Consider the following 25,533-nt stretch of genomic DNA (forward strand, 5'->3'; position numbering starts at 1 on the left):
GATAGAGTCTTTCTCCGTCACCCAGGCTGGAGCACAGTGGCATGATCTTGGCTCACTGCGACCTCCGCCCCCCGAGTTCAAGCAATTCTCCTGTCTCAGCCCCTCTAGTAGTTGGGATTACAGGCTTGCACTAGCACGCATGGCCAATTTTTTTATTTTTAGTAGAGCGGGGGGTTTCACCATGTTGACCAGGCTGGTCTCAAACTCCTGACCTCAAGTGATATGCCTGCCTCAGCCTCTCAAAGTGCTGGGATTACAGGTGTGAGCCAACGCGCTTAGCCTAAAATGATTTTATTTTCAAAGGAAACTTACTAGCAAGCCAAGCTTACTTATTATTTATTTTATTTTATTTTTAGAGACAGGGTCTTGCTCTTTCGCCCAGGCTGGAGTACAGTGGTGATCATAGTTCACTGCAACCTTGAACTCCTGGGCTCAAGCAATCCTCCCGCGTCAGCCTCCTGGGTAGCTGGGACTACATGTGTGCACCAGCTAACTTTTTGTATTTTTTTGTAGAAAGAAGGTCTCGCTATGTTGGCCAGGCTGTTTTTGAACTCCTGGCCTCAAGTGATGCTCCCATTTGGGCCTCTCAAAGTGCTGGGATGATAGGCATGAGGCGCCACACCCAACCTGTGTTGCTTATTCTTTTTGCTTCAAATATATCTCTGCTCTGGCTGGGCGTAGTGCCTCATGCCTATATTCTCAGCATTTTGGGAGGCTGAGGCGGGTGATCACCTGAGGTCAGGAGTTCAAGACCAGCCTGGCCAACATGGCAAAACCCCATCTCTACTAAAAATACAAAAATTAGCCAGGCACGTTGGCACATGCCTGTAATCCCAGCTACTCGGGAGGCTGAGGCAAGAGAATCACTTGAACCCTGGAGGTAGAGTTTGCAGTGAGTAGAGATCGAGACACTGCACTCCAGCCTGGGCAACAAAGTGAGAACCTGCCTCAAAACAAAAAACAAAACAAAACAAAAACTAAATATATCTCTGCTCTGTAACCAAATTTCAGATAAACTGGTGCAGCCCTTCAGTATGGGGCAAAAAAAAGTTATCTTTATGTCTTGTGTCCACTTTTATCACTACAAATTTTACAAAATATCCCTGTATTTTTTTTTTTTTTTGAGACAGAATCTCACTGTGTTGTCCAGGCTGGAGTGCAGTGATCACTGCAAGCGCCACCTCCCAGGTTTAAGTGATTCTCATGCCTCAGCCTCCTAAATAGCTGGGATTACAGGCATGTGCCACCATGCCCAGCTAATGTTTGTATTTTTAGTAAAGACGGGGCAGGGGGTGCGGGGATCTCGCTATGTTGACCAGACTGGTCTTGAACTCCTGACTTCAAGTGATCAACCTGCCTCAGCCTCCCAAAGTGCTGGGATTACAGGTGTGAGCCACCATGCCGGCTAATGTTGTTGTTGTTGTTGTTGTCTTGAGATGGAGTCTCACTCCCATCGTGCATGCTGAAGTGCAATGACACAATCTCGGCTCACTGCAACCTCCACCTGGCTCACCGCAACCTCCACCTCCCGGGTTCAAGCGATTCTCCTTCCTCAGCCTCCCGAGTAGCTGGGGTTACAGGCGTGCGCCACCACCCACAGCTAATTTTTGAATTTGCAGTAGAGACGGGGTTTTGCCATGTTGGCCAGGCTTGTCTTGAACTCCTGACCTCAGGCGATCTGCCCGCCTCGGCCTCCCAACATGCTAGGATAACGTGTGAGCCACCACGCCCAACCTTGTTGTTTTTATAAACTATATTTTTTCCTGTTAGCTTGTGAAAGTTGATTGGGTCATTCTTGTCATCCCCAACTAAAACAGTTTCGAGAGGTAAAGGGAAAAAAAGTACTCAGGGCACATAACATTGCTCCAAAAATGTAATTATCTGCAAGCTTGACTGCTGAAACTGCCTGCTGTAACCTAAACCGGTTTTATCTAATTAACTGCTAAAACAACCTGCAGTGACTCTAAGAATTGTTTTACCTAGTTGCCATCACTTGCCAATCAAAACTTGCCAGCTCCCCAAAACCTTACTAGTGACAATGAACTTTCTTAAAGAGCAATATGTAACAGTTCTCTTTTTTTTGTTTTTTTGTTTTGATATAGGGTCTTGCTTTGTTGCCCAGGCTGGAGTGTACTGGTGTGATCACAGCTCACTGCAGCCCCAAACTCCTGGGCTCAAGTTAACTACTCATCTTTGCTTCCCAACATGTTGGGATTACAGGCATGAGCCACTGTTTCTGGCTACATTTCTCTTTTGCAAAAATAAAACCTCTAACCATCTCTTTGTTCTTCTGACATACCAAAGACCACCCTGTTTGTGTGTATGCCCTGAATGGCAATTATTGCTTCCTAAATATTTTAAATTTGGAGAATTCGTCTCTGTATTTTATTTTACTTGGATAGCCTTTTTCTATCTTTCTTTCTTTTTTTTTTAAGATGGAGTCTCACTCTTATTGCCCAGGCTGGAGGACAGCGGTGCGATCTTGGCTCACTGCAACCTCCGCCTCCTGGGTTCAAGTAATTCTCCTGCCTCAGCCTCCCCAGTAGCTGGGATTACAGGTGCCCACCTCCACACCTGACTAATTTTTCTATTTTCAGTAGAGATGGGGTTTCACCATGTTGGCCAGGCTGGTCTCAAAGCCCTGACCTCAGGTGATCCACCCACCTTGGCCTCCCAAAGTGCTGGAATTACAGGTGTGAGCCACCGCGCCCAACTTGGACAGCCTTTTCCTACCCCTGATTCCCAGGAGAATTGTTGCTCTATTTCCCCATAGCTTACCTTGAAAAGTTAGTAGAATACCAGAGAAAAGGATGGCCAATTACATGCTTACAAGCCATGTTTCAGGAGATGACCCTTGTAGCCCGGATATTCATTTGCCTCACCCAAATTCAGGTTTTAGGTGTAAGCCAGGATTTGGGGGATGGAGCTGAAAATGCTTCTCCAAACAGTGAAAAGTGGACCAGGCGTGGTGGCTCACGCCTGTAATCCCAGCACTTTGGGAAGCTCAGAAGGGAGGATCACTTGAAGCCAGGAGTTTGAGACCAGCCTGGGCAACATAGTGAGACACCCCCACCCCCTGCTGGCTTTACAAAAAAATTAGCCAGGTGTGGTGGTGCACCACTGTGGTCCCAGCTACTTGGAAGGCTGAGGTCGGAGGACTGCTTGAGCCCAGGAGTTCGAGGCTGCAATGAATGGCGATAAACCCACTGCATTCTATCCTGGGCAACAGAGAGGCCGTCTTAAATAAAATAAAATAAATGAAAAAATAGAAAAGTGAAGGCAACGTTAATAAGTCTCCACTATGACATAACCAGCATCACATATACACACAAATCCTGCATATATCACAAAAATCTCAGTATAGTAATTCTGTGGAGAAAAAATAAAGCCCATCAGGGTAAGCATAGAAAGCATTTTTTCATCATCTCCCTTTTAGTCCAAATGAAGAAGTAGAGTCCCCAATGGCATGAAACTAGATGTTGGCAGAGGAAAAAGTGAGTCCTTGTCCTGTCCTGGTGTAAGACTTCTGATTCTGGACAATTCTCAGTAGGACTGGCAATTGCTGTACTAGGCCTCCTTGCGATTTTTTTTTTTTTAAGTTCTGGGATACATGAGCAGGACGTGCAGATTTGTTACATAGGTAAACGTGTGCCATGGTGGTTTGCTGCACCTATCATCCCATCACCTAGGTATTAAGCTCCGCATGTATTAGCTATTTATCTTGATGCTCTCCCTCCCCCAGTTATCAGGATTTTTAAACAGTTTGCTCTAATTCACTGACAGGATTCTTTTAGAATGAATCTAAAAAACCTGGGAATCTTTAACCTGAGTGCAGATCGGATCACCTGGAACAGTGCAGGTGTTTGTTAAAAATAAAGATTGCCCTAAATTTTCTACTCAGAGGGTCTGAGGTGGGGCTAGCGACCTGCAGATTAAAGGGCTCTATGGGAGACGCCCCACTGGTGGCCAGTCCCGGGGTTTAGCTGTTCACTGTTGCTACTCGTGCTAAACCGCGGTCTAACACTACCGACACTATTAATGGCCCTGGTCCTCAAGACTGCCCGGCCCCAGACGGGGTGAGGCCCTCATCATCTAGCACCGGATGGGGCCTGGGAACTGCTGCTTAGCAGGTTCCGCTACCCACGCGGTCACCTGGGGCAACCACAAGGTCGACCCAAAAGACAAAAATAAATGTATAACGAATGCCAGGACAAAGCTGGAATATATCTAATCATTCATTTTGAGGTTGAAACTTAAAAATGTTACTTAAAAAATAAGTAACCTGCCAAAAAATGCAGACTGGCCCCGGGGGGCGGGGGGGAGCGGTGGTGAACGCGAGGGGCAGTACTTCCGGGTCAGGTGGGCCGGCTGTCTTGACCTTCTTTGCGGCTCGGCCATTTTGTCCCAGTCAGTCCGGAGGCTGCGGCTGCAGAGGTAACGCCTGCGGAGAAACTGCAAAGATGCTGTCCGTACGCGTTGCTGCGGCCGTGGTCCGCGCCCTCCCTCGGCGGGCCGGACTGGTGAGCACCGAGGGCCGGCATGGTGGAGGCGGCCGGGCGGGGCTGCAGGGTGGTGGTGCGCCGGCTCGGGCGCTCTTTCTGCAGGAGGGCGAGGGGCTGTGGCGGATGCCGCCATCTTGCACCCGTGGCTTTGGGGCTGTGCAGAGCGGGCGACAGAGGTCCCCTTTTGCTCGCTGCCTGCGCAGAGTGAGGCAGAATGGTACAGGGCAGACAGTGAACTCGACGGTGTCCAGATAGAAGGCCTCAAGATTCCTGTCTTTGACTGAGAGCGGCCCGAGAAGTGGGGTCTTGGGTGAAGGTCAGGGCTTGGGCGCTAGCTCTCCGAGGCCTTTTCCGAATCGGTGAGGTTCCTCTCGGCGGATTCTTAGGGTCGCGTCCTGCTGAAGGTCAGGAAACTACTGTCAGCTCTTGCTAAAGCTAGTCATGGAAGTCTGACATTGTGTGAAGGTCAGCAGCATTTCACCTCTGCCTGGAGCTCAGTTTAGAGGAAAAGAATAAATGGAAGTGGTGTTTGGAATACTTAAGTAGGCTTTCTCTTATTGCTGAATACGAAACGATCGTGAAAACATCGTGCAGGTGCAAAGAACCATTTCATGTGGCCAGCACTGTGGCAGCAGTGAAGCTGGTTTCTAAATTGTCTCTCCGGCAAGAGTGTGCGCTTTGTGGCACTTGAACGTGTTTAAATAATTTGTCCTAGAGTTTTCCACCTGGTTTTGAGTAATTTTTAGTGATTGAGAATTCAAGTAAAAGAGAACAAGGTTGGAAAATGGCTGTAAGAGTTAATGCCCTTGGTTGTTTCCCTTGAAATTAACATTTCAGTGTAAACGCTTTGACGCTGACACTTTTTTTTTGTTTTAAAAGTAATCTGAATTTGAAAGTTGAAATAAACATGTTGGCTGTTTTGCTACCTTAACAACTGCTGGTAGCATCATGGTTTTCTGTTAACAAAAAAGCATTTTTAACGGTTTTCATCTGGCTCCTATGGAAGGTAGTAGCTTCAGAATTGACAGTAACCAGTCGCAGCCTTAAAACTTGAAGGAAAGAAACAAAAGGAAGTTCCAGGTGGCTGCAGGATTTGTTGAGAGAGTAAAATAAGTCCGCATCCCATAACTCTTAGTTTCTAATCTAACTCTAGCATTTATTAGGTTTTTATTTGCTTTTTTTTTTTTTTTTTTTTTTTTGAGACGGAGTGTCCCTCAGTCACCCAGGCTGCTGTGCAATGGCGTGATCTTGGCTCACTGCAACCCGCGCCTCCCGGGTTCAGGCGATTCTCCCGCCTCAGCCTCCCGAGTAGCTGGAATTGCAGGCACCCGCCGTCATGCCCTGCTACTTTTTGTATTTTTTCGTAGAGACGGGGTTTCACCATGTTGGCCAGGCTGGTCTTGAACTCCTTACCTCAGGTGATCCGCCTGCCTCGGCCTTCTAAAGTGCTGGGATTACAGGCGTGAGCCATCGTGCCTGGTCGCTTGTTGTTGTGTGTGTTTTTTTTTTTTTTAAAGTAAAATTGGAAATACATTGACATCTAAAGTCAAAATAATAAAAATTGAGTATCTTTAAAGGGAAAGACACTTATGTTTTGTTAACAGTTGCTTTTTTTTTTTCTTCTTTGAGACGGAGTTTTCCTCTTGTGGCCCAGGCTGGGACATCTCGCGATCTCGGCTCACTGCAACCTCCGCCTCCTAGGTTCAAGCGATTCTCCTGCCTCAGCCTCCTGAGTGGCTGGGATTGCAGGCATGTGTCACCACGCCCACCTAATTTTGTATTTCTAGTGGAGACGGAGTTTCTCCATGTTGGTCAGGCTGGTCTCGAACTCCCAACCTTAGGTGATCCACTCACCTTGGTGGCCTCTCAAAGTGCTGGGATTACAGGCGTGAGCCACCGCGCCCTGCCAACAGTTGCTTTTTAAAATACTGCCAGGCCAGGCACGGTGGCTCAGGCCTGTAATTCCAGCACTTTGGTAGGCCAAGGTGGGTGGATCACCTGAGGTCAGGAGTTTGAGATCAGCCTGGCCAACCTGGCGAAACCCTGTCTCTACTAAAAATACAAAAATTAACAGGGCATCGTGGTGGTCACTGGTAGTCCCAGCTACTCAGGAGGCTTGAGGCACGAGAATCCCTTGAACCTGGGAGGTGGAGGTTGCAGTGAGCAGAGATCTTGCCACTGCACTCCAGCTTGAGTGACAGGGTGAGTCTCCGTCTGGCGGGGGGGAAAAAATTATGTGTATGTGTATATATGTGTGTGCGTGTGTGTATATTTATATATATATTATATATATGTTTATATATAATATATATGTATTTTTATATATATTTTTGTATACTATATATGTATTTTATATCTATATATTTTATATATATGTATTTTTATATATATTTATACTATGTATATATATATTTATGTATTTTAAATCTATATATTATATAGATTTATATATTTTTTATATATATATATTTATTGTACAGTCTGGGCAACACAGTAAAATCCTGTCTCTACAAAAAAAGATAAATAGAAAAATTAGCCTGGCCAGGTAGTGGTCTCCTGTGGTCCCACCTTCTGGGAAGGCTGAGGTGGGATCACCTGAGCCCAGGAAGTCAAGGCTGTAGTGAGCCGTGATTGCACCATTGCACTCCAGCCTGGGTGACAGACTGAGACCCTGTCCCAAAAAATAAAAATAAGTCAGGGGTGGCTCACGCCTGTAATCCCAGCACTTTGGGAGGCTGAGGCGGGTAGATCACTGGAGGTCAGGAGTTGGAGACCAGCCTGGCCAGTATGGTGAAACCCCATCTCTACCAAAAATATAAAAAATGGAACGGCTGGTGGTGGTGCACGCCTGTAATCCCAGATGCTCGGGAGGCTGAGGCAGGAGAATTGCTTGAGCCCAGGAGGTGGAGGATGCAGTGTGCCGTCTCAAAAAAATAGTAATAAAATACAGATTGCATTTTAAAAATATGTGAGTGTTTACTGTGTACTAGGAGCTGTATAAAAGATTTTCACATATATCAAAAGGTACTTTATTTCATTTAACATTTTAAACAAAATGCTTTATATATAATAAGTATTTTCACCAGTACTTTGATCACACTAAGCTGGCATTTGTTTAAGCTTGTCAGTTTTATAAAGAGTTTGTTAAAATTCAAATTTTTAAGAATACTTTTGCACTAGGTCTCCAGAAATGCTTTGGGCTCATCTTTCATTGCTGCAAGGAACCTCCATGCCTCTAACACTCATCTTCAGAAGACTGGTAAGTCACTATTTCTCAGTCTACCCTGCACTTACTAGATGAAGATACAAATTATCACACTAGATGAAGATCAAAATTACATACATCATGTAACTGTTGTGGGTTGTTTTTCATTTGTTAGTTTTTTCTTTAGTTTGTATACACTCTCAGGTTCTTAAACCATTATGTGCCATTTAGCCCTGTCGTGGGTCTCTTTTTTTTTTTTTTTTTGGAGACGGAGTCTCGCTCTGTCGCCCGGGCTGGAGTGCAGTGGCCGGATCTCGGCTCACTGCAAGCTCCGCCTCCCGGGTTTACGCCATTCTCCTGCCTCAGCCTCTGGAGTAGCTGGGACTACAGGCGCCCACCACCTCACCCGGCTATTTTTTTGTATTTTTTAGTAGAGACGGGGTTTCACCGTGTTAGCCAGGATGGACTCGATCTCCTGACCTCGTGATCCGCCCGTCTCGGCCTCCCAAAGTGCTGGGATTACAGGCTTGAGCCACCGCGCCCGGCCCGTGGTTCTCTTGTTATAATCAAATGAACTACAGTTACATGTTTTTCTTTTGATGTTAGTACAGCTTCTTTGTTCTGATAATGGCCCTTGGGTAGAAACGGAAGGACCATATACTAGGTAATGAAATCTTTCTGACCTGTGAAAGACTTCTTTTTTCCTCTTTGAAAAAGTGTTAGAAAACATGTAACTTCTTTTTTTTTTGTTATTTTTTTTTTTAATTATACTTTTAAGTTCTAGGGTACATGTGCATAACGTGCAGGTTTGTTACATATATATACTTGTGCCAGAAAACATGTAAGTTCTTAATGATAGGTTTTATTTTTCAAAGGCAGTAGCTGCTAGATATTTGGCAATCTGTGAACTTGCACGTTACAGATGTGGTAGGGAAATGGGGAGGTGAGCATAGGAAGACATTATAGGTTGGGGAATTTCTTTGGAGATGAGTATATGGACTTTCAAAATAAAGGTTAAATATATATGTGTGTGTGAGTGTGTGTATACGTGTATGTGTACACACACTCAGCATATAGATGTTTTTCTTTTTTTTTTTTTGAGATGGAGTTTTGCTCTTGTTGTCTAGGCTGGAGTGCATTGGCACTATCTGGGCTCACTGTAACCTCTGCCTCCCAGGTTGGAGTGATTCTCCTGCCTCAGTCTCCTGAGTAGCTGGGATTATAGGTGCCTGCCACCACACTCCGCTAATTTTTGTATTTTTAGTAGAGACGGAGTTTCACCATGTTGGCCAGGCTGGTCTCGAACTCCTGACTTCAGGTGATCTGCCTGCCTTGGCCTTCCAAAGTGGTGTGATTACAGGTGTGAGGCACCGTGCCTGGCCTCCTTTTTTTTTTTTTTTTTTTTTTTTTGAGACTCTGTTGCCCAGGCTGGAGTGCAGTTGTGGGATCTTGGCTCACTGCAACCTCCACCTCCCTGGTTCAAGTGATTCTCCTGCTTCAGCCTCCCTAGTGGCGGGGATTACAGGCGCGCACTAGCATACCCGGCTAATTTTTGTATTTTTAGTAGAGAGTTTCACCATGTTGGCCTGGCTGGTCTCAAAGCCCTGACCTCAGGTGATCTGTCCACCTTGGCCTCCCAAAGTGCTGGGATATTTTTGTTTGTTTGTTTTGTTTTGTTTTGAGACAGAGTTTTGCTCTGTTACCCAGACTGGAGTGCAGTGGCGTAGTCTTGGTTCACTGGAACCGCCGCCTCCTGAGTTCAAGTGATTCTCTCCTGCCTCAGCCTCGCGAGTAGCTGGTATTACAAGCATGCACCACCACAGCTGGCTAATTTTTTTTTTTTTTTAAGTAGAGATGGGATTTTGCTATGTTGGCCAGGCTGGTCTCGAACTCTTGGCCTCAAGTGGTCTGCCTGCCTCCCAAAGCGCTGGTATTACTGGCATGAGCAACTGCACCTGACCCCTATATGCTAAGATGAAGAATACCACCTATACTACCCTGTGTGCCTTGAAAGAGAAAGACACACTTTGTTAAAGTGTTGAAGACACACAGTTGGTTTTTATTTTTTATTTTTGTTTTTTTGAGATTGACCAGGTGATCCGCCCGCCTCAGCCTCCCAAAGTGCTGGGATTACAGGTGTGAGCCACCGCGCCTGGCCCAGATAATTTTTGTAATTGAATTGAATTGTCTTCCATAGGGACTGCTGAGATGTCCTCTATTCTTGAAGAGCGTATTCTTGGAGCTGATACCTCTGTTGATCTTGAAGAAACTGGGCGTGTCTTAAGTATTGGTGATGGTATTGCCCGTGTACATGGGCTGAGGAATGTTCAGGCAGAAGAAATGGTAGAGTTTTCTTCAGGCTTAAAGGTAAATTATAAAATAAGATTTTGGTATCTAAGTCTTCTCAGTTATTCATTTAGTGAATCAGAGATTGTGTCAGATTTTTAAAAAACTTTGTCTCAATTTGCCTCAGATTTTTTTTCTTGTTATTATCATATATCGTAAAGAGAATAAACTTAAGGGTTTGAATTTGCCAGGTTTATTTTTTATTCTAGGGACTGATTTATACATATCTTGTAGCCACTGGCTCCAAAATATAAAATTGAGTAAACTTTAACTGCACATCCAAGAAGTTCAAGTCTGTTCTTTCTTGCTGTTAAGATTATTTTATACAAAAGCAAAGCATTTGATAACTTCAACAGAATTTTTCTGGTGGAAAGTTGGAAGTCCGTGACTTTGTATTTCTAGTGAGTAGACCTATTGTTCAAAGGTGAGTTTTGGTGTAGCTATCAGAAGCTCTCTAATGATGTAAGTCTACTTTCTGTTGGGTTGAGTCTCATCTGTCAGTGGTATGAGACATAAGTTGTAGGAGTTAGGGAAAGCAGAGGATGACATCTGGATAAACTAGAGAGTAGAACTGTCTAGTAGGCACACAGATATGGGAAAAGATAGTCTTGATACTCTTGCTAATGTCTACTATGGAAAAAGAGCCACTTGATGTGGAAGACTTAATTACAGAGCCCAAAGTTATCATGAGCTGTAAGACATTGGCCAGTTTAACATCTTCAGTATACAGTATTTATCTTTGAAAGGTGAGGTCGAAACAAATTAATTCCGAGTTCCCCTTTTAGCTTTTAAAATCCGAGTGTCTAGAACAATACTGTCCAATAGTATTGGACATACATAGTATTCTGCAGTGATGAGAATACATCTGTTTAATATGGTACCTACTATCACTATTAATCATGTAAAATATATCTAGTGTGACAGGAATTGAATTTTTCATCTTTTAAATTTGACAAATTTAAATAGCCACATGTGGTTAGTGGATGCTGTATTGAACATCAGAGATGTAGATTACAGTTTTTGGACCTGTAATAATATTCCATGATACTCCAAGTACTTCTCCAGAGTTTTCGTTACTGACCAGACTATTCCTGGAATAGCCTTTTTGTTTCAGACATGATTTAAGGATCTAAAATATAGTTATAATGATGAGAGGTGATTTGGTGCTGTTAGGTTATAAAAAATTTGTATTTGATTGGTTTCAGTTAGGTAGCTTTTAATTTCACTTTCTACTAACCCAAAGAGTACAGGTTTTGATTAGTTAATTTTTGAAACTGTTTATGGAGCTTCTCACACATAAAAAAGATGATAATCACATTTGTCTTAAGATTTCCATCACTTTATTTCATACTGATCACCCAGCCCAAGAGTCATTGCCAAAGAAAATGCAGTGGAAAAAGCTTATTAACCTGTCCAATTTCTTTGCTTCTGTAACAATTATTTGAGGATATGATAGCATATTAGGCTTATCAACGTGCTGTCCTAAGATTATTCAAGGGAATATGTTGCTATTTTAAAAGTCTTAATCAGAGAGGGTTATTTAGTTGGAAAAGTACTAAAGAATAAACCAGGTGAAAAGGACAATACTGCTTCTCCCCCCGCCCCCCGGCTATTTTCTTAGGTAGTATTGGTGTATGGGGAAGAGTGCCCATTCAGCTTCGTTGATGTTCAGTTGTGTCTTTTGTGCAGGGTATGTCCTTGAACTTGGAACCTGACAATGTTGGTGTTGTCGTGTTTGGAAATGATAAACTGATTAAGGAAGGAGATATAGTGAAGAGGACAGGAGCCATTGTGGACGTTCCAGTTGGTGAGGAGCTGTTGGGTCGTGTAGTTGATGCTCTTGGTAATGCTATTGATGGAAAGGTAGGTTTAATGTTGATTAGATATAGTTGCAGCTTTTAACAAACATCAGAACTGATTATGCTTAGGGTTTTTCTTTTCATTTTTTTAACAGGGTCCAATTGGTTCCAAGACCCGTAGGCGAGTTGGTCTGAAAGCCCCCGGTATCATTCCTCGAATTTCAGTGCGGGAACCAATGCAGACTGGCATTAAGGCTGTGGATAGCTTGGTGCCAATTGGTCGTGGTCAGCGTGAGCTGATTATTGGTGACCGACAGACTGGGTAAAGACTCAAAAGCATATTAAAAGTGCTAACTAAAATTTGCTCAATGGAAGGATTACATTTTAGTCTTGGAATGGTAAATGGTAATGGGGACATTAGAATGTAATATGAGGATTAATAGTAGTAAAATTTTACCTTTTAAGTTTTGGAAGATTTATGTTTACTTTATCTTTTTAAAGGAAAACCTCAATTGCTATTGACACAATCATTAACCAGAAACGTTTCAATGATGGATCTGATGAAAAGAAGAAGCTGTACTGTATCTATGTTGCTATTGGTCAAAAGAGATCCACTGTTGCCCAGTTGGTGAAGAGACTTACAGATGCAGGTAGTAAAAGAAATTTAGTCCCGTTGCTATTATCTCAAGTGCTATTACTGCTAATTGTAGAATAGCTTCTCCTTAATGAAGACATATTTTAATTATTCCCTAATGACCTGAACTTTTAACTACAAATCAGTAAGTAAAATAATATAAAACACTAACACATTTAAAGGTTTTGTTGGTTTCTTTAAAGTGGAAGCTGTTTGATTCTAATTAACTCTTTTTTGTTTGTTTGTTTGAGACAGAGTTTCACTCTTGTTGCCCAGACTGGAGTGCGATGGCACGATCTCAGGTCACCGCAACCTCTGCCTCCCGGGTTCAAGAGATTCTCCTGTCTCAGCCTCCCGAGTAGCTGGGATTACAGGCGCATGCCACCACGCCCGGCTAACTTTTGTAATTTTAGTGGAGACGGAGTTTCCTCATATTGGTCAGGCTGGTCTCGAGCTCTTGACCTCAGATGATCACCCGCCTTGGCCTCCCAAAGTGCTGGGATTACAGGCGTGAGCCACCGCGCCCAGCCTGATTAACTCTTAATAGTAAATACTTCTGGCACTTGGGTAATTTTTGTAGTAGCCTCCAATTTAAAATCACAATATTGATAACATTGTAAAACATAAAATGTATTTTCTCCTCAGATGCCATGAAGTACACCATTGTGGTGTCAGCTACAGCCTCGGATGCTGCCCCACTTCAGTACCTGGCTCCTTACTCTGGCTGTTCCATGGGAGAGTATTTTAGAGACAATGGCAAACATGCTTTGATCATCTATGACGACTTATCCAAACAGGTCAAAGGAAATATATTTTTAGAATCTACTTATTTGTACTGCAGTGAAAGTTCACATAAGCAACTTCTATTTAATAGGTCAACTTCACAAACCTATTCTGTACCATAGGCTGTTGCTTACCGTCAGATGTCTCTGTTGCTGCGCCGTCCCCCTGGTCGTGAGGCCTATCCTGGTGATGTGTTCTACCTACACTCCCGATTGCTGGAGAGAGCAGCCAAAATGAACGATGCTTTTGGTGGTGGCTCCTTGACTGCTTTGCCAGTCATAGAAACACAGGCTGGTGATGTGTCTGCTTACATTCCAACAAATGTCATTTCCATCACTGATGGACAGGTATTATATTATGATTAAAATAAATGTAAAAAAAGATTTGGATAATTCTAAGGCATTGGTTTAGACTAATGGTATATTAACTGATTTGCTAAATGCATTTTACTTTTTATTATGGAACATTTCAAATACATAGAAAAGTTAGCAGAATGGCATGGTGAAACCCAACATATCTGTCACCCAGTTATTTCATAGAGTAGTGTGTTTCATTCTTGTTTCATTTTTAACCACTACTGTTCTCCTTTTTAGATAATTTTGAATCAAATAGAAATTATATCTTCATTTGTATATATTTCAGTATAAAGATGTTGACTATTATGTTTTTTTCTCATCTCATGCACATCTCCTAATTGCAGCAATAAAACATACAGGTCTGTTCAGGTCATGAAAGATTGGGGGACTGACGCTTTGCATTGTTAGGTTTTGAGTTTCAGCTTTTTGGCATAATGACAGATTTGAAGATAGCTGATTTCTTACTTAAAGCTTGCTAGCATGCGTATTTCTTTACCTTATAGATCTTCTTGGAAACAGAATTGTTCTACAAAGGTATCCGCCCTGCCATTAACGTTGGTCTGTCTGTGTCTCGTGTTGGATCTGCTGCCCAAACCAGGGCTATGAAGCAGGTAATTTTGCCTCACTTGGCAGGAAGGGGGCTATCATTAGATTAGCATCTTAAAGTATTCATATGTTAACTATATTTGTATAGTGCTCTGTGTCACTGAGTTACAGTACAGTAATTTCTGTATTTCAGGTGGCAGGTACCATGAAGCTGGAATTGGCTCAGTATCGTGAGGTTGCTGCTTTTGCCCAGTTTGGTTCTGACCTCGATGCTGCCACTCAACAACTTTTGAGTCGTGGTGTGCGTCTAACTGAGTTGCTGAAGCAAGGACAGTATTGTGAGTTGTTCTTTTCTTCGTTTGGTCAGGTTCCTATTGTGTATCAAGGTCTTCCCAGGCCCACAGAGCTACATCACGTATCACAGCCTGTACTATGTGTTGTTACCTGTTACCTTTCATCAAAGGCACTTTTACTTAAACTACATTTGTTTTTTGATTTTTGATTTTTTTTTTTTTTTTTTGAGGCGAAGTTTCATTCTTGTGGCCCAGGCTGGAATGCAATGGTGCGACCTTGGCTCACTGCAACCTCCACCTCCCGGATTCACGCGATTCTCCTGCCTCAGCCTCCCAAGTAGCTCGGATTACAGGCATGAGCCACCAAGCCTGGCTAATTTTTGTATTTTTAGTAGATACGGGGTTTTACCATGTTGGCCAGGCTGGTCTTGAATTCCTGACTTCAGGCAATCTACCCTGTCTCAGCGTCCCAAAGTGCTGGGATTACAGGCGTGAGCCACCGTGCGCGGCCCTGTATTTTTTTTTTTTTTTTTTTTTTTGAGACGGAGTCTTGCTGTGTCGCCCAGGCTGGAGTACAGTGGCACGGTCTCTGCTCACTGCAAACTCCGCCTCCTGGATTCATGCCATTCTCCTGCCTCAGCCTCCCGAGTAGCTGGGACTACAGGTGTCCACCACCACGCCCAGCTAATTTTTTGTATTTTTAGTAGAGATGGAGTTTCACCGTGTTAGCCAGGATGGTCTCAATCTCCTGACCTCGTGATCCGTCCGCCTCGGCCTCCCAAAGTGCTGGGATTACAGGCGTGAGCCACCGCGCCCAGCCTTGTTTTTTAAACAGAGACAGTGTCTTGTTGTGTCACCCAGGGTTGAGTGCATTGGTGCCATCATAGCTTACTGCAGCCTTGAACTCCTGGGCTCATGCAGTCCTGCAGCCTTAGCTTCCTGAGTAGCTAGGACTACGGGCATGCACTACCATGTCTGGCTAATTTTTAAATATTTTGTTAGAGACAAGGTCTCACTATGTTGCCTAGGCTGGTCTTGAACTCCTGACCTCATGACATCTTCCCACCTCCCAAAGTACTGGTATTACAGGCGTGAGCCACCATTCCCAGCCCCAAACTAACTAACTCACTCACTCACTCACTCACTCACTCCCTCCCTCCCTCCCTCCCTCCCTCCCTCCCTCCCTCCCTCCCTCCCTCCCTCCCTCCCTCCCTCCCTCCCTCCCTTCCTTCCTTCCTTCCTTCCTTCCTTCCTTTCTTTTATACAGAGTCTCCCTTTGTCACCCAGGCTGGAGTATGTTTTTAGTAGAAATGGTAAAACCTTTACTGTTTTGGCCAGGCTGGTCTCGAACCCCTGACCTTAAGTGATCCACCCACCTCAGATTCCCAAAGTGCTGTGATTACGGGTGTGAGTTACCGCACCGGGCCCAAACTACATTTCTTACTGTTATTTGAATGTAAATGATAGGGGCTTCACAACCAGGAAAACTGAAGTATAATGTCTCCCTTTCAGGAATTAAGGCCTGTTAGATTCCCCTCCCCCACTTGGCTATATGAATGTGTAATTTGGCAGGTTTAAAAGAAAGAATATGTTTTTATTTTGTCAAGTGATTTCAGCAAAATATTTATACCCAAAACAGTATTAATACTGTCAGATTATAAACAGTGCTTACGGACTATACTGAAAGATTATACTTCAAGCCTTGAAAATATAAGAAATAACTTTTCTGTCGGGGGAGGGAGGAAGGATTATTAAGTGGAGCTCTCGGTCACTGAGATTGTGAAGAATAGATAATTTCCAGGCACATGTTCGGAATTGGAGAAAAAGTAAGTTTTCCTGACTTTGGTAACATGGCATTCATTTCTTTGAGCAACTCACTTGGCATTCTTTTTGTATCTTTCCAGCTCCCATGGCTATTGAAGAACAAGTGGCTGTTATCTATGCGGGTGTAAGGGGCTATCTTGATAAACTGGAGCCCAGCAAGATTACAAAGTTTGAGAATGCTTTCTTGTCTCATGTTATCAGCCAGCACCAAGCCCTGTTGGGTACTATCAGGTATGAATGCAATTGTTGGCCTGTTTTTGTAAAGTTATGTTTAAGATATAAAGTTAAAATTATTTTCAAATCTGTAGTTAGGCTAGTCATTAAAATTTTGTCCAGGTCACAACTTATGACCTACTTTTATTTCCAAATAGGGCTGATGGAAAGATCTCAGAAGAGTCAGATGCAAAGCTGAAAGAGATTGTAACAAAGTTCTTGGCTGGATTTGAAGCTTAAACTCCTGTGGATTCACATCAAATACCAGTTCAATTTTGCCATTGTTCTAGTAAATTAGTTCCATTTGTAAAAGGGTTACTCTCATACTCCTTATGTACAGAAATCACATGAAAAATAAAGGTTCCATAATGTGTAGTTGTTTCTGTCATTTGTTGTTCTTTAAAACTAAGATCAAATTGAGAAATTGGTAAACATGCTTCTTGATATATTTTACTTGAATATTGGTACAGTCAACTGGGCTAGATAATTCAAGGCTGAGCTCTTTAAGTTTCTTTTTTCTTTTTTCTTTTTTTGAAACAGAGTCTCTGTCACCAAGGCTGGAGTACAGTTGGCACCCTGTCGGCCCACTGCAACTTCCATCTCCTGGGTTCAAGCAGTTCTCCTGCCTCGGCCTCCCAAGTAGCTGGGATTACAGGTGCCCGCCACCATGCCTGGCTAGTTTTTAAATATTTTTAGTAGAGACAGGGTTTCACCATGTTGGCCAGGCCAGTCTCGGACTCCTGACCTCAGGTGATCCACCTGCCTTGCCCTCCCACAGTGCTGGGATTACAAGTGTGAGCCACCACACCTAGCTGCTCTTTGTAAGTTTCTAGAATGCTTTGTGTTTAAGAAAAATTCCTAAACTTGATGTATGTGGCAGGCTGACAATACCGAAAAGCATAGCTGGCTTCTCTGCCCAGAGGATATACCTGCATAAAGAGGTACTGTAGGCAGGAAAATAATACGACAGTTAAAATTCCCAGGGAAATGAAAAAATCTGCTGGGAACAAAAGCTGAGAAGATAGAATGCATAGGATGATGAAAACTTGGCAGTATCTCTTGTTTTGAGACAGGGTCTCCATCCCTCACCCAGGCTGTACAGTGGCGTGATCTCAGCTCACTGCAGCTTTTGCCACCTGGGTTCAATCGATTCTTCTACCTCAGCCTCCTGAGTAGCTGGGGTTACAGGCACATACCACCATACCCAGCCAATTTTTCTATTTTTTCTAGAGAGTGGGTCTTGCCATGTTGGCTGATGATGAACTCTTGGGCTCAAGTGATCCTCCTGCCTTGGTCTCCGAAAGTGCTGGGATTTACAGGTGTGAACTACCACGCCCGACCATCTTTTAATATTTTAACAGCTACTTTATTTATTCTGTTACTAACTTTTCATAACCTTTGCTCATCCTTACTGCGTTTTTTTTTTTTTTTTTTTTTTAAACTGATTTATATATTTATTTTTTTGAGAGAGTCTTGCTCTGTCGCCTAGGCTGGAGAGCAGTGGTGCGATCTCAGCGGCGTGATCTCAGCTTACCGCAACTTCCACCTCCCGGGTTCAAGTGATTCTCCTGCCTCAGCCTCTGGAGTCTCTGGGATTACAGGCGCATGCCAATACACCCAGCTAATTTTTTTTTTTTTTTTTTTTTTTTTTTTTGAGATGGAGTCTCGCTCTGTCACCCAGGCTGGAGTGCAGTGGCCGGATCTCAGCTCACTGCAAGCTCCACCTCCCGGGTTTATGCCATTCTCCTGCCTCAGCCTCCCGAGTAGCTGGGATTAGAGGCGCCCGCCACCTCGCCCAGCTAGTTTTTTGTATTTTTTAATGGAGACGGGGTTTCACCATGTTAGTCCATGTTAGGATGGTCTCGATCTCCTGACCTCGTGATCCGCCCATCTCTGCCTCCCAAAGTGCTGGGATTACAGGCTTGAGCCACCACGCCTGGCAATTTTTTGTATTTTTAGTAGAGACGGTTTCACCATGTTGGCCAGGCTGCTCTTGAGCTCCTGACTTCGTGATCTGCCCGCCTTGGCCTTCCAAAGTACTGGGATTACAGGTGTGAGCCATCACGCCTGGCCTACTGATTTATTTATTTATTTATTTACTTTTAATTTTTCATAGCCTTTGCTCATTCTTACTGTGTTAACCTTTTTTTTTTTAAATTTATTTTGAGATGGAGTCTCTCTCTGTCACCCAGGCTGGAGTGCAGTGGCCCGATCTCGGCTCACTGCAACCTCTGCCTCCCAGGTTCAGGCAATTCTCCTGCCTCAGCCTCCCGAGAAGCTGATACTACAGGCACCCACCACCATGCACTGCTAATTTTTGTATTTTTTGTAGAGACAGGGTTTCACCATATTGGCCAGACGGATTTATAAAGGCTTTTGTCTGTAGGGATCATGCATGGTCATGTTCTAAAATATTTTTCCTAGGGTTCCCCCTCCCTTGCCATTTAATTTTGTTGATGGAGATTTGCTGTACCGAAACTTCATTTTTATCCATCACTTTGTCTCCAGTAAGTCAAAATATATTTACATATATGGGTTCCAATATCTTTGGTAGGAAAGGGAGAGCCCTTAAAGTACTCAAGTCCTTTTCAGTACTTAGAGGAACACTGAACTCGATAGCAATTGGTCATTTCTGATCTTGACTCTTGCTTTCTAGCTGTCCACTCGGGAAATAACTTCTGGATCTGATTTGCTTTTTCTGGAATAAGGAAGTTACTTTTAGTTAGAAGGTTCTGCACATTTCGAGGTGTTTTTTGTTTTGTTTTTTCTGTTTGTTTTGGAGAGTTTCACGCTTGTTGCCCAGGCTGGAGTGCAGCGGCACGATCTCGACCCACCACAACCACCGCCTCCTGGGTTCAAGCGATTCTCCTGCCTCAGGCTCCCAAGTAGCTGGGATTACAGGCGTGCGCCACCACGCCTGGCTAATTTTGTATTTTTAGTAGAGATGGGGTTTCTCCATGTTGGTCAGGCTGGTCTCAAACTACCGACCTCAGGTGATTCACTGGCCTCCCAAAGTGCTGGGATTACAAGGGTGAGCCAGCGTGCCCGGCCTGTTGGAGCATTTTATACCTAGTGTCAGTGGTGATAACTACGGAGAAAAATACTTTTGAGTGGCTAATGGATTGGAATTAATTTATTACTGGGAATATGTATTGTTTGTTGACTGTATCTCCTAGCCCACTCCTGGCATGTAAATGCTCAATAAACTTCTCAAATGAAGATAACCATGTTTGTCTATTATAAATCAAATTCCAAATGTTAACTACTTGTACCGTCTGATGTGATTTTTTTTTTTTTTTTTTTTGAGACGGAGTTTCGCTTTTTGTCACCCAGGCTGGAGTGTAATGGCACGATCTTGGCTCACTGCAACCTTCTCCGCCTCCTGGGTTCAAGCGATTCTCCTACCTCAGCCTCCTGAGTAGCTGTGATTATAGGTGTGCACCACCATACCTGGCCAAGTTTTGTATTTTTAGTAGAGACAGGGTTTCACCATGTTGGTCAGGCTGGTTTCAAACTCCTGACCTCAGATGAACCACCCGCCTCGGCCTCCCAAAGTGCTGGGATTACAGATGTGAGCCACTGCGCCTGGCCTCGATGTGATATTTTTAAAAAATATGATAGCCCAGGTGCAGTGGTTTACGCCTGTAATCTCAGCACTTTGGGAGGATCACTTGAGCCCAGGAGTTTGAAACAGGTTGCAGTGAGCTCTGATCACACCACTGCATTCCAGCCTAGGTGACAGAGTGAGACCTTGACTCTTAAAGTTGTGCTAGAAGACTTCAAGATCTCTCCTAAAACTGCATAGTCCTTTCCCCGGTGCCTTTGCTGAGCTATAGAATCCAGCCCTTTCTGTTACAGCAATGAACCATGAGATTGAAATACTGCTTTTTACTAAGTACTTAGAGACTAATGACGTAGAAGACCTCGTAGGCACCTGGCTGTTTTTACCAGGCAGGCCTAAATACACTGCCAAATGGTCCTTCTATGTGGCAACCAAGTGACTGTTATAAAATTGTGTCTGTGTGCATTTATCTTATCACTGGGGGTGGTGAACGTTTGAGAAGGCTCTTGACCTTTGAAATATGAAGTTTTATGGCTTTCAGACTTGTTTTTTAAAAACTATTAACTATAAGGTCTTGTCTTTTGCTCTCCTGAAAGTCTCTTAGCGTCTCAGCTCTATAATCTATGATTGCAAGAATATTAAGGTAAGCATATCTAAAGTAGTGCTTAGTTCAGCTATTAATTGAGCATTACTTATGAGATGAACACTTAAAAAGGATTCAAAGATGAGTAAGAGACAAAAGGACTCCATCAGCAACTTACCTAACCTAGGAGTAAGGAGGAGGAGGGAGAATGAAAGACCAATTCATCATGACTTGTAAGTACTGTATAATTGCTACATAGAAATACAAATAAGATGGAGTAACCACTACAAAGTGCCATTTGGATTAAAAGATCTATGTTTAATGGTAGAACTAGGAAGGGATTTATGGAGGAGTTGACTTTTGGCAAGAGTTACAAGGCTGCCGGACTTGACTGACTTTATGAAAATACTCAGACCTAAAGAAAAATGGAAAGAATAGTACAATTAATATCCATTTACCCTTCAGTATACACCACTTGTTAATATTTTGGTGCATTTTCTTTTATTATTTTTCTGGTGAATCATTGAAGAGTAAGTTACAGACATCTTGACACTTCATCTCAAAAATTTCAGTCTTGGCTGGGTGTGGTGGCTCATGCCTATAATCTTAGCACTTTGGGAGATTGAGGCGTGTGGATCACATCAGGTCAGGAATTTGAGACCAGCCTGACCAACGTGGCAAAACCCCATGTCTACTAAAAATACAAAAATTAGCTGGGTGTGATGGCTGGTGCCTATAATCCCAGCTACTTGGGAGGCTGAGGCAGGAGAATTGCTTGAACCCAGCGAGTAGAGGTTGCAGTGAGCATACCACTGCCTGAGGGAAAGAGCGAAACTCCGTCTTAAAAAAAAAAAATTCATTCTCTTGTACTCTAGCCTGGGTGACAAAATGAGACCCCCTCCCCAATCTTTTTTTTTTTTTCTTTTTATCTTTTTTTTTTTTTTTTTGAGACTATAGTCTCAAAAAAAAAAGACAGAGTCTCGCTCTGTCGCCCAGGCTGGAGTGCAGTGGCACGATCTCTGCTCACTGCAAGTTCTGCCTCAGCCTCCTGAGTAGCTGGGACTACAGGCACCCGCCACCTCGCCTGGCTAATTTTTTGTATTTTTATTAGAGACAGGGTTTCACTGTGTTAGCCAGGATGGTCTCGATTTCCTGACCTCGTGAGATTTGCCTGCCTCGGCCTCCCGAGGGGCTGGGATTACAGGCGTGAGCCACCATGCCTGGCCGAGACCCCCCCATCTTAAAAAAAAAAAAAATTCAGTCTTTGTTTCCCAAGAGTAAAAACATTCTTCTAAATAACCACAATACCATTATTATACCTAAGAAAATTAATTCAGCAATATGCACTTCATATTAACATTTCCCTAATTGTATCCCAAGCTTTTTTTTTTTTTTTTTTGAGATCATGTCTTGCTAAGTCTCAAACCCCTGGATAAAGCAATTCATCCACCTCCCTCTGAGTATTTGGGACTACAGGCATGTGTTACTGCCCCTGGCACCACTGCACCCGGCTTCCTGAATCTTATAATGGTTATCTTTTTAAAACCAGAGTTAAAGCCACATTTACCTATGACATTTACTTTGTGTGTTTTAGTCTCTTTAAGTACAAATCTTTGAATACCCCATTCGTTGTCTTTTGTTTTCCATGACTGAATTTTTTGAGGAGTCAACTAGTTGTCCTACACCATATCACATTTTGAATTTGATTAGAGATTCAGATTCAAGATAAACATTTTTGGTAGGGACACGTGACAAGATACATTTTTTTCTTTTGTAATAAGTATTCTTTGGGGTAATGCTTTGGGATTTGTGAATATCTTGTTCCCCAAACACATTTCACTGAATGGTATAGGATATATTCGATCCTTTCCTGAAGTAGTTTTAACATTGGGAGTTACAAAATGGTGATTTTATACTTATTTTCTCCATTTAATGGCTGCATTCTTCTCAAAGGAAAGCTTTCTTGTATCAGTGTAGACTCACAGGTTTTTAAAAAATTCAGTGTATTGCTGGGCGCCGTGGCTTACACCTATAATCCGAGCACTTTGGGAGGCCAAGGCGGATGGATCACCTGAGGTCAGGAGTTTGAGACCAGCCTGGCCAACTGGTGAAACCCCGTCTCTACTAAAAATACAAAAATTAGCTGGGCGTGGTGGCGGGCGCCTGTAATCCCAACTATTCGGGAGGCTGAGGCAGGAGAATCACTCGAACCCAGGAGACAGAGGTTGCAGTGAGCTGAGATCGCACCACCGCACTCCAGCCTGGATGACAGAGACTCCATCTCAAAAAAAAAAAAAAAAATTCATTGTATTATAACATCAGTTAGATTTTGACAGCAGAGAATGAAAGTCAAGAGCATTCTTGACCTAGGTAGACCTAGCTGCATACACAAAGGAATGAAAGTAGGAACATAGTTTATTTTGGGAACAGTGACTTAACCTGCTTGCAGTATATGGATTATATGTGTTAAAAGAAAAACTTTTTAGACAAACTTAACAGTTTAATTGAGCAAAGAACAATTCTTGAAGTGGGCAATCCCACCAGGTCCAGAATAGGTTCAGAGCAACTCCAGTGCTGCTGCATGGTCAGAGACAATTTATGGGCAGAAAAAGGAAAAGGATGTAACAAAATGGAAGTGAGGTACAGAAACAGCTAGATTGGTTGCAGCTGACATTTGCCTGTTTGAAACGATTTGAACAGTTGGCTGCCTGTAACTGCTTGATGCATGGCTGCTGTGATTGAAACTCACGTACTTGTTGCAAGAGTAGGTTATAGTCTGTTTACACATCCAGTTAGGTTACAACTCATTATGTATGGAGAAACTTCGGTCAAACTTAAGTATGGAGGCAGCGTTAGCCTAAACAATTTCCAATTACCCTCTTGTGGTCAACCTCTTAAAACTGACATTTCTCAAAATTGAGATGTTGACCAAAACTTTAGGCATTGGTCTCACTCTGTCACCATTGTAAAGGTATTTATTTGGTCTCAAATCCCACTGGGCAAGAGTGAAAACAGTGGGCTTTGTAAGGTGGGTACAAGGATTACTGTTCCCACCTTACAAAGGTGGTTTACTGTTTTGTAAAGGTTAGAGAGCAGATGAGACTTCTTATGTTGGAATCTCGTGTTTGCAGAAGCCAAAACAATGACAACAACAAAACCCCCGATCTGTTGTGGGATATATCCGCCTCCTTTAAAGTTTCAGTTGTATTATGTCGCATTTAGCATGAGTTACTTCATTTTGGTTTGGTCTGGTCTCTTAGGACATAGTGCACGAGCTCAGTCCAAAACAATGGCCTCCTATAATTTTGTTTACAATTCCCCCCTTTTGGTCAGGTTCTCACTTAGGTGACAGTGTGACTAAAACATAGGGCGTTTAGTGCCACTCCCAGTTACGTTTTGGGTTTCCAATCTCAGCACATCATTTATAGGTTACAGTGTTCTGATGGTCACATTTATTTTTTTGAATATTTTCTCATTCCAGTCAAAGGCCATTTGACATTCTGTGAATGGCTACATGCAAACATTGAAAACTTTTGAGAGAATACAGCACAGCAGGGAGACTACTATTACGACTATCAGGAGAATAATACCAATAATTTGGGGTAAGCTCCTTACCCAGGGGCGCCATGAACTAAACTAAGTAAAATCAAATAGATGAAAGAATGAGCCAAATGAAGAGTCCACTCATTTTAACCAAGCAACCTGTTTGTTAATCCTCTGCAACTGAGTCTCTATAATGCCTGATGTATTCATCCATGTGCAACAAGAAGTGTTATCAACTGCACAGATTCTTCCCTGTTCAGCCGGTAGGTAGTCTAGAGCAATTGTGTTATCTAGTACAACTTAATTTTTTTCCTAACCACTAGACTACTAGAGATCTAGTACAATTTATTTTATTTTTGAGACAGGATCTTGCTCTGTAGCCCAAGCTGGAGGGTAGTGGCACAGTCATAGTTTATTGCAGCCTCAATCTCCTGGGCTCAAGCGATCCTCCTGCCTCAGCCTACCGAAGTGTTGGGAATACAGGCACGTGCCCCCATGTCAGGCTAATTTTTTTATTATTACTTTTAGTAGAGATGAGGTCTTGCTATGTTGTCCGGGCTGGTCTGGTACTCCTGGGTTCAAGTGATCTTCCCACCTCAGCTTCCCAAAGTGTTTGGATTACAGGCATGAGCCACTGCTTCTGGCCTAGTACAACTTTAGAAAGATAATTGAAAGAAGTCTTTTGTCTAAACATAGCCTTTGCAGTAGCATTTGCTATAGAGCCTATTATAAATGATACATTTTAAATCATGGCCTCATTTACGTTTATTCCAAGCCATGGAAAAAGGGACCTAGTGAATAATGCCCATACAGAATGGTGAAGGCCTCCTGACAATGTCCTCTTTAACCTATGATGTAAGTTAAGAGAGTGGACCAATGTTGTATTTCTGACTGATGATGGGACAACAAATATACCATTAACATTCCTAGTTCACATTGGCCCTTTGTCTTCTATCCATCAAGGCATAAAGTTGCCCATATAAAGTCGGCTGCAAATTCTTCCACAAAAGTATACCCCATGGGGTGCACAAGACCCTTTTTCCATCATAGAGGCATAAGCAAGAAAAAAGTTAATAGCTAAGAGTCATATGATGGCAGAGAAGTCTTGATCTGTGATCTTGGGAAGGCTATCCACATCTAGGATGCCATCTGTCTCTGGGGGAGAAATTTACCTAGTTAGCTTTACCTTAAGATTTTCATTGGGTATACAGTTGTAAGAGTCTGAAGTCCCTTCTAAGTTGTGAGATTACAGATCTAAGGTTTGAGGTCCTGAAGTTTGGCTGCAGTGTGTTTGGAAAAGGAAGTCTTTCTCTGATGGTTTCCAGAAGACCCAGTGTCCAGGTT

General features: G+C 43.1%; 1 protein-coding gene across 1 annotated transcript; it reads left to right on the forward strand.

Annotated features, from left to right (window-relative positions):
- The first annotated feature begins 4,377 nt into the window (after positions 1–4,377).
- Positions 4,378–16,876, forward strand: ATP5F1A (ATP synthase F1 subunit alpha). Its single transcript, XM_007974150.3, has 12 exons — positions 4,378–4,520; positions 7,683–7,761; positions 9,905–10,074; positions 11,743–11,916; positions 12,008–12,174; positions 12,354–12,502; positions 13,132–13,283; positions 13,392–13,616; positions 14,129–14,236; positions 14,365–14,509; positions 16,369–16,519; positions 16,660–16,876. The coding sequence occupies exons 1-12, from the start codon at positions 4,461–4,463 to the stop codon at positions 16,739–16,741; spliced, it is 1,662 nt and encodes a 553-aa protein (XP_007972341.2). The 5' UTR covers positions 4,378–4,460; the 3' UTR covers positions 16,742–16,876.
- The last annotated feature ends 8,657 nt before the right edge of the window (positions 16,877–25,533 follow it).

This window comes from Chlorocebus sabaeus, chromosome 18, assembly GCF_047675955.1.
Source record: "Chlorocebus sabaeus isolate Y175 chromosome 18, mChlSab1.0.hap1, whole genome shotgun sequence".
NCBI lineage: Eukaryota > Metazoa > Chordata > Mammalia > Primates > Cercopithecidae > Chlorocebus > Chlorocebus sabaeus.